The following is a 16,690-nucleotide window of genomic DNA, read 5'->3' on the forward strand; positions in this document are numbered from 1 at the left end:
GCCGACGTGAAACGCACACACCCCACGTGGTACGCAGGGTTACCTCAGTAACCCCCGCGTCTCCATTACGAGCCAATGTGAGGCGGCTGCTATCCTGCTGATGCTGTTATTGTGCATCAGAAAAGACACTTTGTCCAAGGAAGCATGTTTATTGTGCGTTTAAATGCATGCTACATACATCCAAGCAATAAATATGTGAACAGAATCTGATAACACATGTAACCTCGGTTATGTATTTATAAAACTGGGTTCCTCTAATATTTCCAATCACAAATATTTTTTTAACAACTTTAGTATCTTTCAAAGGAATAAAATTTTCAAATTTCCTAAATCCAAGCCAGCACTTTTACAGCACAGATAAATTTTACAGATTTGGGGAAACCCCATGGAAAAAACTCCGCCTTTTAGCTGGATTTAGGGACTGCAATTTTATTTGTTAAATTTTTCCAAAGACAATGGGAAAAAATATAATTATGCAAATAAAGCATAATAAATGGCTGGCTCTCGTTTATTTCTCCATACTGTGCTTCCGTAAGTTAACTCCAGAGACGAACAGCAAATAAATAATTGAGTCGACTTCAAGCAAGGTAAACACGCTGGCGAATTTGGATTACGTTTGACAGTGTTTATTAGATTATGTTACGTGATTAAATGTAATGGTTTGACACCGAGGCAATTAAAATCTGCGCGAGCCTAATTTTAACTTAAATGCCAATTAAAGCTTTCACTGGTGCATAAAATTATCCAATGAGTCAAGCCTTTCACAGTATTACAATTACAGATGAATTCATCTATGGAAGATCAAAGCAAAACATCAAAGGGCCATGGTAGGTTTCCTCCCTCCCATTTCTTCTACTGTAATAAATAATACAAAATGGTAATGTTTGTTTTCGGAAACTATGCGAGAACAAACTGTCCCCAAAAACTGCACTCAAGTGCTGAGCATGATGTGGCTGCCGTCCAATCCGAAATTGCCAGTTCATTTTATTGAGTTGCAAAACGGTTACATCATGAGGGGTTTCATACAGCATTTCAGAAGGACAAATTGCCTTGCTGCGTTTCACTTATTCACAGAATATTACGCTACACATTCTCTTATCTACTTATTAAACCACCACGCAACATCAAGAGCACACTGAGTAAAATTTGAAGTTTTACGTTTCAGTGAACTTCCTAAAAACATAAAATTCATACAAATTAATTCCATGTACAGCCAATGTTAATTAAGAAATAACTAACGAATGTCAAGTCGTTCCAATTCAATCTCAATATATTTTTATTTACAATATTAATGAATGAATAAAATGCTAATGGTTTTTTATGTGTAAGCATAGCTTTTAATGTCAGCTGTTAGGTACTTCTGTAAGAACTCGCCGTTCCGCTGCTGAACTCATACTGCAGAGATCCACTGTTTAACTCATACTGCGGAGTTCCACTGTAAACTACAGGGTGCCACTGTTTAACTCAAACATGTCGCTCATTTACAACGCATATTAGTATGTTATTTACCCTCCAACCTCCCCTGCAGATGTAATGACTGCAGGGTTCCACTGTTTAACTCAAGCAGCAGGGTTCCACTGTAAACCACAGGGTTCCACTGTTTAACTCAAACAACACGTCGCCCTCTTAGTGCGCATCAGCATTTTATTTTCCCTCAGTCCCCACCTCAGTGGAACTGCGCTTCAGGTCACTGAAATAAAACACCGGGCTGTTCTTTAGGCCAGATCCCAGCCAGCTCCTTTTTCCGCCGCGCGTAGCGTGCAGCTGACATCACCGTCGTCCCGCTCCTAACCCCCGCTCCCTCAGAGGGGGCTCCAAAATCCGCATGGAAAAGGGTCCCGTGCCAATTGACCTGATTTGGACGGTGATGGATGGGCTTGATGTGTTTTACAGCGTGCAGCTGTGCTGTCTGGCATGGCCGTGAGCATCTGTGAAAGTGAACGATGGCTCTGACGTGTGTGTAGTGGGTTTTGATGCAGGCGTGTAACAGTTTGAAACATTTGGTGGAAACAGAGGTTCCCACAATTCAATACAATCACAACTCTCAATTAAATATGATGATTCCGTTTTTTTTTTTTACCTTTATCAAATACCCACTACAGACAGGGGACTCCTAACATTACCAGGTAACCTGGTCAGAGGGGAAGACTACCATATCATGGTATCTGCTTAGCCTTCAAGTGAAAAATAGTGGTTTATTTAGAGCTTCATATCGGCTCCCCAGTAGGAGAATGAGGAAGCAGACATGATTTGAAAGTTAAAATCTGCCTCGTCACTCAGAAGCATTTCTGTTTTCATGCTGACAGTCTAAGATCCCTGGAGACCTGAACCATGCCATGATCCTCCACAAAAACATCCAAAAACACAACACAGTCAGTTCAGAGGTTACTTTTCCAGGCATGAACAAGTCTAACTTATAGAGCTTATAACTGACCAAAGGTCTATAATTATAACTTATAAACCTTTTTATGTCCAACAAAACCTATAAGTTTTACACCAGGTTTTCACTGAAACCAGTACTAGGACATGGGGCTGAACGTGACCATTTCCCACACAAATTTGGAATGTCCAATTAACTATTTCCAATTAGCAGCTGTGCTCACTGCCAATTTGGGAGCGTGTAGACATAGCCCTGAGCTTTTTGTCTCTCTCCATTTTTGTTATATTGCTGCTTATGCTGTTTTGGCCAGGCCGTTATAGTAATGGAAAACCTGTTCTCACTTCACCTGCCTGCTTAAAGAAAGCTCAAATAAACAGAACAACACGAAAGCTCGGCGCTCCTCTCTCTCCTCTCTCCTGTTTACGAAACGCCACACCACGCCAACGCTCACCACACCAGCGATGTCGGCCCCACGCCTCTTTAGACCCATTCCCCCGAAGAACCAGCAGCCCCACCGGCCTCACAAATCGGATCAGCGAGGGTAATTTGATGCAAATTGAAGCAGAGGCTGGAGAGGCAGACCCACTGACTGGCACACTCGCCAGATTCAATGGAGGAGGACGGAAGTAAGTCTCTTCCATGGGGGGGTCCGCGCCACTCCACACCGCCCCTGCTGTGTCTGTGTTGACCTGAGTGCAGTGCCGGTGGGCAAAAATGGTACTTTTTCCCTCCCTCCCTCCCCACTTTTGGCCAAGCAGTATGCCTGGATGTTGGGGTCCCTACCCTGAAACCAATCTGTCCACTGGGGGGGGGGGCATTCAAGCAATTAGACTACCAGCATAAAAGCAGTCAGTGGAAAGGGGAGGTTTCCATCATGGAATGCAAAACACCTGGTTTCAAATAAACAAAATTGTTTTTTTGAGCGAGGACTTGAAAATAACATTTTTAACACCACCCACTTTTTTGACCTTGTGTACTCTTCTCATTTTCTGTTAGAAGTCATGGTGTGAATGTACCATTCTGTTCTGTTGGAGTAAAGTTCATCATCTGAAAGCAGATCACCTGTTCCCCCTTCTTTCATTTTCATTTTCATCTTTTACTTGTGTTATGTGAGTTATTAAAGGCAGGTGTGTTTAAAAAGGTACGTGTTTGAAAAGATGTGTGTGCTATAAAATGTATGTGTTTAAAAAGAGATGCGTGTTTAAAAAGGTATATGCATATCAAAATATAATACCCATTCAAAATCAGGAGAAAAGGGGGGATCAAAATGCACAGTATAGAGGAGAGAACAATCACTCACCTTGTTGAGTTCTCTATTTATTTTGTCAGGCTGAAACTGCTCAAGGTAGTGCCTGAACCTCAGGGCATCTATAGCCACAATCTCAGTGCACCGTCTCCGCCAGTCATCCCTAAAGAGGAGAGAAAGCGTCAATCACTCAGGATCAAAAGCCGTACTTCAGCTCTTCGGAGATAAGAGCCTGGCATACGCTTGCACATACGGGACCCCAACTGAATCCATGTTCTGAGATTGTGAATGTTATGAAATTTTCACACAGGACAATTACTGGGGGCATTCATGTCTGGGGCACTCAGTTAACCATTATTATTGTCCTCAACTCCAAGAGACAAAGTCACACTGGTGTTACTTTGTTCTTCGAACCCGTACGCAACACTCTTTTCTGTTTCACTGACTCCTGAAGCAGAGAGATGACTGTGAACAGGCCCGTAGCGCTGCACCTCCAGGGCCACGCAGGCCAGGCTGACTGCGGGGACGTGCGGTGTGGATTATGGGAGGTAAAGCGCCGATTTTCTGCCTGGGTGCCGGGAGGACCTCCGGCCGTTCCAGCACGTCCCGTTCAGAGACGGGGCTGTCTGAGCGGATAGCGCTACGCACCGCGGCTCCCGCGGCTCTCTCCGAAACGGCTAGCCGAGAGAGAGAGAGAGAGAGAGAGAGAGAGAGAGGGTGAGGGTGAGGGGGAGAGAGAGAGAGAGAGAGAGAGAGAGAGAGAGACAGAGAAAGAGAGGGAGAGAGGGAGGGAGAGAGAGAGAGAGAGGGAGAGAGGGAGGGAGAGAGACAGGCAGAGAGAGGGAGAGTGAGACTGAGAGAGAGGGAGGGAGAGAGAGAGAGGGTGAGGGGAGAGAGGAGGGGACAGAGTGAGAGAGAGAGAGAGAGAGAGAGGGAGGGAGAGAGAGAGAGGGTGAGGGGGTGGGGGGGCAGAGTGAGAGAAAGAGAGGGAGAGAGGGAGAGAGAGAGGGAGGGAGAGAGATAGAGAGATAGAGAGAGCAAGAGAGGCCGCGGGACATTGTGGCGTCCAGTCAATCCCGGAACGGCAGAGCGCGGCGATGGACCGGCAGAGCGCGGCGGGTCCTCCTGCTGATTTTATCAGAGGTGAAACCTCGGGCCGCACGCCAAACGCGACTCTGCAGCTTCCGCACAGGCCACGTGAGGAAGCGCACACGGGCTCCATTAGGCATTCAGGGAAGCGATACCACGTTCGCCAGAATTTCTTCCAACTTCGTTCACCCCAGTCCGACCGAAATTCCCACTTTTCTGCAAAAGTAAAAAGTCGGCCAAAGCTGGCGGTATGAAATGCTTTAGCTACGGAAGCCAGCTCCGTGAGGACAGAGCGCGTCAGAGCTGGGCGGGGCTTACCGGGGCGTCTCGTCCCTGTGATCCCCGGCCCATCTGTAGCTCTCTGCGTAGCCGGTGTACTTACTGTACTGCTCCGAGCCTGGAACACAAGCACAGGCAGAACCTCAACACAAAAACACTCCGTACTGCACATCACGCTGTGGGCAGCTGATTAACAGGGAGAGAAAGAGCAAAGACAGTGGATCAGAGAGCACCTTTCAGTCCTCACAGAAATAACACAACTGCAGAGAAGAGTAACCAAAGGGAACTAGTTACAATAATAAAAATCCATTTTTTATTCTTTACATCACAGGAGTCACCTGGTTCAAAAAGTCTTGACAGTTTACTGTGATTTCCACAGACCAATAATTTATTGCAAAAAAAAAAAAAAAAAAGTCTTGCAAAAGTGACAGAACTGTCCAAGAAAAGAAGCGGTGAACTGGGGGGAGGGAGCGGGAGGGGGATTAAAATGAGCCTGGCTCGCGGCCACGCTAGCTGTGATTTTAATAGCGTTTCGAGCGATGAAGCGCTATTAAGCGTGGCTACGGGAGTAGCCGCAGACTCCGTGAGGAAGGTCAAGTTATTACCCCCGTGGAAAAGGCGCGAGAGAAGCAAACGGTCGGCCCTGGGGGGGGGGGGGGGGAATCTGCGCCCACGGGGACGGGAAAGCGTTGGAAACAATGAGGCTGCAAATTAACTTCCCGCTCATTACTGCTCATTAGCGCACGCAGTTCCCGCCACGGCGCATGAATAAACTATCTGAGCGGTGGCAAGACTGGCCAGCGCACAAGGGCTCTGCTGCAGGAATTAATTAATGCGTGCGCTTCCTCTGAGAGAAATGCCAAATGTATCAGTCTTACTTTAGACAAATGTATATGTATGACATAGATGTGCACACAAACACACACACATGCACACACACACAGACATGCACACAGACACACACACTCACACAGAGACACAGTCACAGTATTCATTAGTGACCTGTTCATAAGTTCCCAAGAGAGATCAAATCATGAATCTACCAAAATCAACTAATTAATTTAAATGTTTACATGATCATTTTACAGATTTCTAACCACGTACAATTGATTTGAATCCTGCCACGCATTGACTGTTGATGGCAGGTAAAATATATGTGTGTCTGAATGTCTAAAGAGCAAGGAAATAAAAACAACAATAAAGAAGAACAAATATCCGCAATTACGTTTAGAAGCGTAACAGAGCACTGGGGTTGCTTAAAATTTATTTTCAACTTAATCTGACTGTAAATAAAAACGCAGATCGATACCAGTAAAGATCTAATTCTACTTCCCCTTCTCACGGTGACTACTCAATCCCATTCACCAGCGTTCCTCTGCCCAGAGGGCTGAGCGTGCCTTTGGAACAGACAGCGCTGCCCCACACTGATAGTGAAGGCCTTTCTGCCCATTTGCCCAGTAAATCAAATTACTGTATCAGTTAATGCAAGCACCCTCATGCACGTGATGTCAGAGGATACCCTTCAGGGACTACATGCGTGGGACTGAAGGTGAAACCAGAACACTGATAATACAACAGTGGGACCAGTCAAATCAAGGTCTTGTACTGAATATGCAAGAGAAGTATTTTAAAAGTAAAAGTATTTTTTTAAAATAGCAACGGTTGGGTATGAAGTTTGATATGAACAAGGCCTCTTTCATACTGACAGGGTGAAGAGATAAAGGCGTCCGAGGATGAGGGCGGCTTCGTGAGTACACATTATGAATTATTATTCCTCAGCGCGGCTGAACTATGTCTGGGAGACAATGACAACAGTCGGAAAAAAGACAGGATAAATGGCAGGTCTCTCCGGGGACAGCTGTGGACCTCGGCTCATAAAAGCCTCCTCAGCAAAGAAAAGAATCTGCGGAATAAAGGGGAAGAATAAAAAAAAAAAGCGCTTCTCCTTTCAAAGCCGGAGCGATTCGCTCGCGTTTCCGTCTGAGAGGCAGTCGCCGTCGCCCCGGTGGCGCCTCCACGGGCACGGAGCGCTAACTCGTAATGCCACGGGGGTCAAAGGTCGTTGTTAACTCCTCTAAACGCTTTCCCGTTCATCAGCAGCCGCTCGGCTGGTCCGAGGAGGTCAGTCCCGAGCTGAGTCGCGGACGCACAGGGATTCCTCTGCGTGATCTGCTTCTGCGTTCGTTTCGCTAAGCTTCATAACACTTGATAATACTTGAGAGCAGGAATGCCCCCCGGAAAAGGGGCAGGGAGTTTGGCTTTCAAAGGCAGGTGGAAAAACAATGTGTGAAAAGGATGTCCATAAGTCTTAAACGACTCTTCTGAAGGATGCAAACTGCATTCATATTTATATATAAAAGGGGGATTTAATACGATTTTTGACCATTCAGGCATTAACTGCCAATTCACGTTCTGCTAGTATTGTGGTATGTACACAGGCCAAGCAGACGATCCAGCATCACAACCATATTACTGTATAAAGAAATCTGAGCGTGGGACAGAAAGCAAATATGGACTGGCCCAGCTGCCGGACCCGGGCTCCTAACTTCGCCTCAGAACCGACCGGACCCGGAGAGACCAGAATCTCCGCAGCGTGAGTGCTCTTGACTAAAAAAGGACTCTTGACATTTGCGTCAAACTTCCTGGGTCGGGCTCCGGCATCGGTGAATCATCCTCCTTCCCCCCCCCTTGATCCAATTTGTATTTACGGCCGCCGCGACGGCAGCCAGACATGGAGCGATCGAGAGAAATTCAATTAAGCCCGGGCCGCTTTTAGGGATTTCGCCCGGGCGGCGGGCTCCATTAGGCCCCGGGTCGAGACGCGTCGCGGGGGGAACGCGATTTACTGCGCCGCAACGATCCAGCGGAGACTCGGCGAAAAAAAAAACGCAGATGACACCGAATATTCCCTTGTTTTAATAAAGATGATGGAACGGCTCGGGCCATTAGCGGAGTGGGTCTTGGGCAGGTCTTCCAGCGGCGATTAATTCCGCGGAAGCGTAATAAAGTTAAGTGGTGTGAGGGGGGGTGGGGGGGGGAGAGAGAGAGCGAACGGACCCAAGAGCTCAAGGTGACTCCACTCGAGAGAGGTGCCCCGATGAGAGGATTAGAATACTGATGAGGGGGGCGGGGCCTGACGTTCATTATGCCCCTGCCGGTGACTTCCTGCTGACCGCGAGCGAGCCCCTTACTTTAAAATGGCGTTCCCCGGTCTTCTCAGAAAGAAGCGGACGTTCCCCACTTCGTCTCGCAGAAGGAAGACGTCACAACGCTCTTGGCCATTACGTCTGCGTCTGTGTCCACGGAGACGGAACTTCGGTCGCCATGTGAAATATTGCAGTGGCTGCGCGTCTCCACGGTGACCTTCAGCCGGGCCGTGGGGCGCCTGTGTGGGCGGAGGCCTTGATGAAGGAGAGCGCGGGCAGTGGGCGCGGCTGTGGGCGGCCATGACGGGCCCCGCGGTGGCTCCGCTCCCACGGTCGTCACGGTGTCCTTTCGCCTGCGCCGTCTCAGCGCTGGCGCCATTTGTCTTCGCTCGTCGCTACGGTGACCGATCTTTCCCCAGACGCAGGACCAATCGGTGAAAGACCAAACAGTCCAAAGGGATACATTTTTTAAATGCACTCTTATCCAGCTTATTACCCTGCCTGGGATCCATTTCTTCTTAAAATGCTTAAAGGGATAGTTCACCTTGGTATAACATAAGTAACACTATGGAGCCGACCCCATTGAGTTTGCATAGCATGAATACTAGCAACATCAGCAGTCCCTGTTGACCGTTGACTGTTGTCAGGCCCCCTATTCACTCACACACATTTTTAAAAAAATTGTTTCTGGTTTAATTTTAAATTTGGCGGTTGGTCGGCGGTAGGAAGAAGGCAGCCATGTTCCCTCCGAGGCACGGCTCCTCGTGCCCCTGACTGTCCCGAGTGCGCGGCGGTTCACCCCTGCCCTGGAAGCAGGCGCCCGGTGTGCTGCTGCCTCCTCGATGCCCCGGCAGGGCCTGGGCTCGTGCTCCAAGGCCACTGCTCTGGCCGCTGCACCACTCCCATTCACCATTCACTTCAGAGCATTTAAAGAAAAGAATGGATCCCAATCAAGATATATATGCTGCATAAGGGGGAAATGCATTTAAAAATGTACTTGCTACGCTGTGTCTGGTGCCACGGTATCTCAGACATAGTGACACCAGTGGAAGCTGGTTTGAGAACAACATCTGACGACAGCCGTGAAAAAAATATTGAAAGCCACAAGGGGTATAATTGGATACTGTGAGGAGGAGGGGGAGAATTGGGGGGGAGGGGGGGGTAGTGGGTCTTAAGTGGCAGGTAACACTGTTCACCTTTACCGCAAAGTGCCTGTGACATTCTGTTTAAAAAAAAACAAACACACATAAATCATACGTAAACAACTAGAAATGCTCAGGAAACAGGCTCTTGTTCTCAGCGCGGGGAATGTAATGCAACGCGCTGCCGCCGCAGCTAAACGCTAGCCGCGGAAGGGCAAACTGAGTGGGCAGGCTCCATTACGGCTCTGAGCCGGAGCCCGGGGCTGAAAGGCATTAAGGCGATGGCCTGCCGCCGCGCGGCACCTCTGTCCCCGCGCGCGGGTTTCCAATTCGCTCCAGTTATTAAATGCAATCAGACATGACCTTCTTATCTGGGGTGGCGAAACCCATCTCAAAGTGGAAATCGCACTTTTCTTTCCGTAACCCAAGCACTGATTAAAACGCCGAGCTTCGGGGGGGGGGGGGTCAGCAAAAGAAAATGCCGGAGAAAGGTTCGCTCGACCCCGAGCGGCGGCTGTTGTTGTCTACGCTGCCATCTCAGGGCTTGGGATCCGGCTCGGCCCTCGACGTGGAAGCAGATCGTCTTGCCGTCGGTGCGGGGCGGCCATTTGCATCAGTTTGCCGCGGCGGGACCGTTTTTTCCGGCACGGACGATTGTTAGAGCGGAGACAAATCTCACGGCGCGTGCCGCGGGAACTCCATTAGCCCGACAACAACTGCTTCAGCTGGCCTCGGCCGACGGTGATTGGTTCTCCTCCCCGCCGGCCCGGTTTGGATGTAGTTAGAGCAGACGGGAGCGTCGGGAGCAGGTTCAGGAGAGGAGCCGGAGAGGCATGAACGCGCGAGATTGATGCGTCCGGGACGCCGTCGGCACGGAAACCCGACCGACGCGCTCCCCCTCGGTCGGGGGCTGATGATCTTAGCGCGGCGGGGCCCGCGCGGGCCGCGGTTGTCAGGGGGGGATGAGTGAGGGTCGCTTTAAAAACGCCGACTCGACAGTGACAGCCGCGCTGAAGGACTGCGGGGGGAAGTAAACACGCGCGGTGAAAAATAAGGCAATCCCGTCGCCCGGCGCAGGAAGAATAACGGCCCGGCCCGCGGATCAATGTAATGGCCTCACGTTCAAATTGGAAAGGAAACAAGCGGGAGAGAGAGAGAGAGAGAGAGAGAGGAGGGTAAAAATGAATGGGCTCCATTGATACAATTAGCAGGCCTCTCGCCCGGCCCGGGGAAAAGGACGCCATTGAGGGGTTTTGGCGACGGTTTCGGCGAACGCGCCGCGATTCGGAAACGCTGCGGAGCTCGTGCCGCTCTCGTTTTCCCCAAGCAGGAAGAACGTGCGGGCGGGGGGGGGGAAGGGGGGGGCAGGCGCGGAGCCAGGGGTCACGGACCTGCGCGTGTCACAGGCACTTTACGTGATGAGGATACCTTCCAGAGCTGATTACTCAGACAAGCAAGGAGGATCCTGGGAGCCTTAATTAATTTAGCTGGAAAATCAGGAGCGAGCGGTCACTGTGCGACTCGGGACTGGTTCGTAAGCACCGGCTGCTCGGAAATAAAATGTACATACAGGGACAAATACAAGCCAACACAAAGATTCACAGAGTTAACACAATAAACCAAAATACGAAAATTAAACAACTGCTGCACGTCAATAAATAATTACAATAGACGACAATAAAAATGTGCTATTTATCGTCCATTACTTAAGCCCAGTCCCCGAGTTTCTCTAGCACACGTGCAAGTGCGAAACCTTGCTGTTTCCGAAACGCGCTTTTACGTTTTACGTTACGCTTGTTTACGTTCTTTTTTCCGAGCCGCACAAGCGCGCGGCGGTGATTGCTCCCCGGCCCGAGCAATCAAGACGCCGTTCGCCGAAAAAAAACTAAAAAAAACAACGTCGGCGGGATTAATGGAGCCGATCGGAGGGGAGGGAGCGGGAAGTCTGGCGCGTGCGTCGCAGGTGCTGATTGTGACACACAGATTGCGCGGGCTCTCGCTGGGCCGGCGCTCTGACGGGCCCCAAATTGAAGGGCCTGCCATTTAAGGGCCCGCTGTGCGCGGCGGCGGCGGAGCGGGCCGCTGGTTAGCCCTGCCGGCTCGCGGACGGGCCGCCCTTAATGGGGAAACCAGCGTGTCGGTGAGTGCCGCTCGTCTGTCCAAAAATGCCCCGTGATTAGTTAATCAGCCTCTCCTGGCAAATAAAAAAAAAAAAGAGAGAAAAGCAAACAAGTTGTACAAGAATTAATGGAGGGGTCGCTTTGAAACGGAGGGGGTGGGCAGACCGGAGTGTCTGTGTTTTAAAAGCGATACAGAGGAGAAGTAGAAGGCGGTGCTTAGACTGACCGGTGATGATCAGGCACTCGTTGTGTTCCAGCGCTTCGGTGAAGAGCCGGGAGGCGATGAGCTCGGGGTTGATTATGAAGCGGATCTCTTCCTGGACCAGGCCCGCCCCCGTGACTCCGCCCCCCACCATCCGGTTGGCGAAGTCCACCTGCAGGCCGGCGCAAAGTTAGCGGGGCTGAACGCGAGACCACGTAAAACCGTGTGCAGGAAGCAGGCTCACACCTCACTGCGTTCATGCGATCCACAAAAACGACCATTCTTATCTACTGTTCTGCGTACGTACTTTCAGATACCATATACTTTTACCACATACTCTTTTACTCAGGGTATTTCATCTACTTAAGCATTCAATTTTATTGCAAAACACTTTGAAACCTTCGTAAGAAAAGTGCCACATAAATAAAGTTATTATTAGTTATTAAAAAAAGCTAACAGAAAAAAATAACCTTGGGTTTTAAAATGACTCAGATGCAGGCAAGCAAATTTAAGCAAAACAAGGCAAATCAATTCAGATGCTCCCTGTGCTCTGTCTGTCTCCTTCAAATTCACATTCAGACCCTGGAAGGAAAACAAGAATGAGGGAGGTGGGGGGAAGGTAGGGGGGTCGCTCTGGTGATGCTGGAAGCCCTTTGTAAAAAAACGCTTGGCCCTGTTTTCCAGTAATGACAGCACCTTTTGCACTTGGCTCTGACAGGAATGATGGGGTGGAGGGAGGGGAGGTTGTGCTACCAGGCAGCGGTGAAGAGCATGCCCCCCCCCCCCCTCACCCCCCTCACCCCCCAGGCCCACGTCAAGCGTTCCAGGGGAGTGGCACTTAGTGTGGCAGCCCAGGAGCAGACACTGGCCGCTAGCCCCACAGACAAAGCTATTAGAGGAGCTCCATTCAAGTGTGCAGGGTTCACTATGAATACTGCTGTCAGTTCATTTAAATGGAGGCCTTTTACTTTCTCCTTTATTTACTTAGTACCCAAATTAGGTAACTTAGTCAAATGAAGTCACGTAACCACTTATTTTGTAATCTGTATGCTGTGATCTGACATGCATACAGCACAAGCACATGGAATACCATAATAATTACGTGTGCTTGTGCTGCATATTGTTTGCATTTAGCATCAATGCACAGCCTGAATAAGGTCCACAAAACAGACAAGTTCCTAAGACAGACTTCTTATCTTGCAGGTTCACACCCTACCTACTAATGTCACCCTGTCACCATAAAGTTTCTCAGACGTTGAAAAACAACGCTCATAAACAAGACAGTAGTGTTTTTCAGTAAAAAGGTCTGCAGGAGAACACAACGGAGGGTAAAGTGAGCTCTACATGCTGTTTGGGGCTAAATAAAACGGTGTGGAATCCGTAATGGGCTGTTTCTCGGCCTGTCGGTTTTGGCTGAGTGGCCAGCGGACTCCGCGCGGTGAAGACGTGGCGGCGTGCGGTGAGCGTGCCGGCTGATCCGGCCGAACCGGTCGCTCATCCACGGGACGGCCGGGCGCCTGCTCAAAGCCCGCTGACAGCCTGTCAGCCCCGCCCCGCCCGTCCCGCCACGCCGGGGTGTCCGTCAATCGCGCGGCGGCCCCGGCTGCCCGCGGGGCGCCCCCCCCCAGAGCCGCTCGCGGGTGCCCGTCAGCTGTCAGCCCCCGGTAACCGCCGGCAGACAAAAGGGCGAGGGGGGGGGGAAGAGGAGGCCACCCTGACAGGCCCGCCCGGAGCACACGGGGGACGTCAGGACCCCCACACCCCCCTGCCCCCACCCTGCCAGCCCCTCCCAACCCCCCGGTCCCAGAACGGTCTGTCGCGAGCGCGTTTCCCCTGCTTTCTCTCCAGACGCTCTCGGAAGACGCTAACCCGGACTGTGGATGCGCGAGACTGCCTTTGGTAGACAAAGACCCCCATAATTCCCAATACATCAGAAAAGAGGGGGAAAAAACAGCTCTGAGATGGAGATCTCCTCACAGCACACACTGTAGCACAGACAAGAGCAGTCCCATTTTAGCCCCGTAGAATCACGGGGATTACAAAATTGACCAGTGAAATCCCTGTAGAATTTGGGGAGTGAGATATTTCATCACTGTTCTAGTGAACTAAGATTGAACTCAACCACAAATCTCAATCAACCATCGGAAAATAAATGCATGTCAAGGAAGAGTAATGAATCTCAGTACTTAAAAACAATCAGTAATATACTGTTTTAAAAAATCTAATGCCTACTATAAGGTAATTTTTTTAATTATTAGCATTTTCATTTTTGAAACAAGTGAAAATTTACACATGCCCCACATTTAATTTGTGCTGCTACTGTACAAAGCCAAATATCTCTTGGGAGTTCCAATGCAATGCGGCAGTGCAGCAAGTCATGTACGGAGTGTGGCATTTCATATTAATATGGATACATATATTTCCATAGCGCAAACCACAGATATAATTAGATTGACTAGACGACCGCTGTGGCTGACCACAGCCATGATGAGAGTCCTTCATTATGAGCAGATGTTTGTGGCCACTGCAGTTCGTACAGGCTGAAGGTTTCCAGCTTAATCAATAACACACAGGGGCAGTTATACTGGTCCTGGAGAGCTGCACTGTCCGCTGGTTTCTGGCTTCACCGTAAAATCAGCAATGAAATTAGACCCAAGGAACTAGGAGCGGGGAGTTAACTGCATAATCAACTGTGTTAATCAACCAATTGCGTGCTGAGTAACAAAGCATAGCCCGCAGAAGTCCAGGATTAGCCTGCGATTTTGGGGTTTACATGCGGGCGGCAGTGTAGTATAATGGGTAAGGAACTGGTCTTGTAACCTAAAGGTCACAGGTTCTATCCCCGGGTAGGACACTGCCGTTGTACCCTTGAGTAACGTACTTAACCTGCATTGCTTCAGTATGTATCCAGCTGTATAAATGGATGCAATGTAGATGCCGTGTAAAAGTTGTGTAAGTTGCTCTGGATAAGAGCGTCTGCTAAATGCCTGTAATGTAATGTAATGTAATGGTTTGCTGTACAGCAGATCATAGCCCTTACACAGTGGGGTGTGATACTCCAGTGCACTGCTCACCTGTAGCATGCCGACGCCCTGGTCCTCGATGTTGCCTTCACAGGTGATGTGCAGCTTTGTGAACTGAGTCTTAGTACTGAAACATGAACATGGACACATTGTGTTCTAAATAAATTTACATATTTCAAATCTGTTAACATTCTGGTTTCTTGTAGCTTTTGTCTTAATTGTAAATATCTATTCAAAAGTAACTGTATCCCTAGAGTGCTATCATCAATAAGAAGAAAATGTGAGCACGTTCCATAGCAGGCTTTCATTGAAGGATTTATTGGACCTGACAGAGTCAGTCTTACGCTCCTGCAGTGACTATCACTGAATAAAGATAGATAAAGAAATGAATAATCAAATAAATACCTTTCCCATTTTGGAAAACTGGTCAGACTTTGTCTGGTGAATGTGACAAGGCCAGTGGGTCCTGTGGGGGAGGGGATTTTTATGTTACCGTACAGAAGAAATACAAAAACAGGATTAAATCCAGAATACATTTGAATAGCTTGAGTTTGAGTGTGAAACTTACTTTTCTCTGTGACTCTTCTAAAATAGCACAATAGTGTTTTCAGCTTTTCGGCCTTCTTTGCAGAAGGTCCTTCAAACAACCTGAAGGGATGAAACGAAAGACAAACCACCATTAAGAGGTACTTTATGTACAGTACAAACTACTCCATTAAATCTTCCCTCCTTTCAAAAAACTACACAGCCTTCGGGAAGAAATTCTACACAAAGCTTTTAGTGATGCCAATAAAAAATGTAAACATTAGTAGAATTTTGCTATGGCAAAAAAAGCTCTGTGGTACCCCAAATTCTCCTCTTTGTCTTACCCTGAACCCAAAAAATAAAGAAAAAAAAAGAATAAATAATGACACAGAAGCATATAAAAAGGCAATAATAGTTTTGAGCAGGGTAGACATACCCTGCCCTCAACTTTAGACAAGCAAGTTCAGTCATGCTTTCAGTTCCATTTGAATTAGCCCCCCCCCCCCCATTTTATTCAGCGCTCCATTATATAAAAAGTCCTTCATCGGCTACAACAATGTAGCGGCCCGAGGCCTCCCATCACGAAGCCCGGGCCTCGTGTGCCACTTCACAGAGCCCGCACAAAGGGAGGAGAGGGGAAGACCAGGGACTCTTCCCCCGGAGGGACACTATGACAAGCCACAGGTCCCTTTTAACGGAGCGGGCGCCACCGCGGGAAAAGTCCTGCCCCCGTTTCGTTTTTTTTTCTTCTTTTTTTTCCCTCGCCGCCGCGGAGAGAGGGACGCGGAAAGGGAAGAGGGGCTATTTACGAAGACGGCTTCATTCAGTCCGTCGCTCTCGTCCAGCTAATCGGTCGCTCCTATTCAGACCCGGCTCCCGCCCGCCACGCACGCCATTATACTCCCAAGAAAATGTCCGCCGAAAGAAATCAAAAACTCAAGCCTGATGCACTAAAAGCCCTTCAGGAGAAAAAAAGCTAATTTATTAAAGTCTATTCCTGCTTTCATCCCCCCCTCCCCTCCCCTCCCCTCCCCCCATTCCTAGCCAGCAGAACCAATCTTGCGTCATGTACCCCAGAGGGCAACCTGTCTTGGGCTTAAGATCGCCCTCAGGAAGAAAATGAGCTTTAAGTAAGAGAACACGGCGCCGGCTTTTGGGACTAAATAAATAATGAATGTTTTAATAATAACATTCCATCAGACGCATCGGGGGGGTTATTAACCCTTTGCTGGCTCGTGAGCTGTTATGCTAAACCACTTTACCTTAAAGATTATGGTTCACAACAACAGCACTGTTCACTGTCCACGCTCAGAAATGAGATGAAACCAGTCCTTTATCTTACATCTTATAAAGGTAAACTGCATAGTGATGGATACAAATATGCATAAATGTGAATTATATAGTATGTAAGACCAAAAAAACACACAAAATTTTAATAATCAAAAGAGGGGGGAAAAAATCTATTTTGTTATATTTAAATTTCCCTGCGTGTATTCCGAGAACAGAATGGCTTAGAACAGAACTGCCCTGATGTGTCA

At 48.7% G+C, this 16,690-nt stretch overlaps 1 protein-coding gene across 3 annotated transcripts in view; it reads right to left on the minus strand.

The window, feature by feature from the left end:
- The window catches only part of LOC135245898 (poly(ADP-ribose) glycohydrolase-like), a 48,620-nt gene that overhangs the window by 6,725 nt on the left and 25,205 nt on the right, over positions 1 to 16,690 (minus strand). For all 3 annotated transcript variants that reach the window (XM_064319280.1, XM_064319273.1, XM_064319264.1), the window contains 6 exons: positions 15,196 to 15,275; positions 15,033 to 15,093; positions 14,679 to 14,754; positions 11,629 to 11,776; positions 5,034 to 5,112; positions 3,681 to 3,789 (listed from right to left, as the gene is read on the minus strand). In XM_064319280.1, coding sequence (XP_064175350.1) covers positions 3,681 to 3,789; positions 5,034 to 5,112; positions 11,629 to 11,776; positions 14,679 to 14,754; positions 15,033 to 15,093; positions 15,196 to 15,275 — 553 coding nt within the window. The remainder of the gene's footprint in view (positions 1 to 3,680; positions 3,790 to 5,033; positions 5,113 to 11,628; positions 11,777 to 14,678; positions 14,755 to 15,032; positions 15,094 to 15,195; positions 15,276 to 16,690) is intronic.

Source organism: Anguilla rostrata, chromosome 2 (assembly GCF_018555375.3).
Source record: "Anguilla rostrata isolate EN2019 chromosome 2, ASM1855537v3, whole genome shotgun sequence".
In the NCBI taxonomy this organism is placed as follows: Eukaryota; Metazoa; Chordata; class Actinopteri; order Anguilliformes; family Anguillidae; genus Anguilla; species Anguilla rostrata.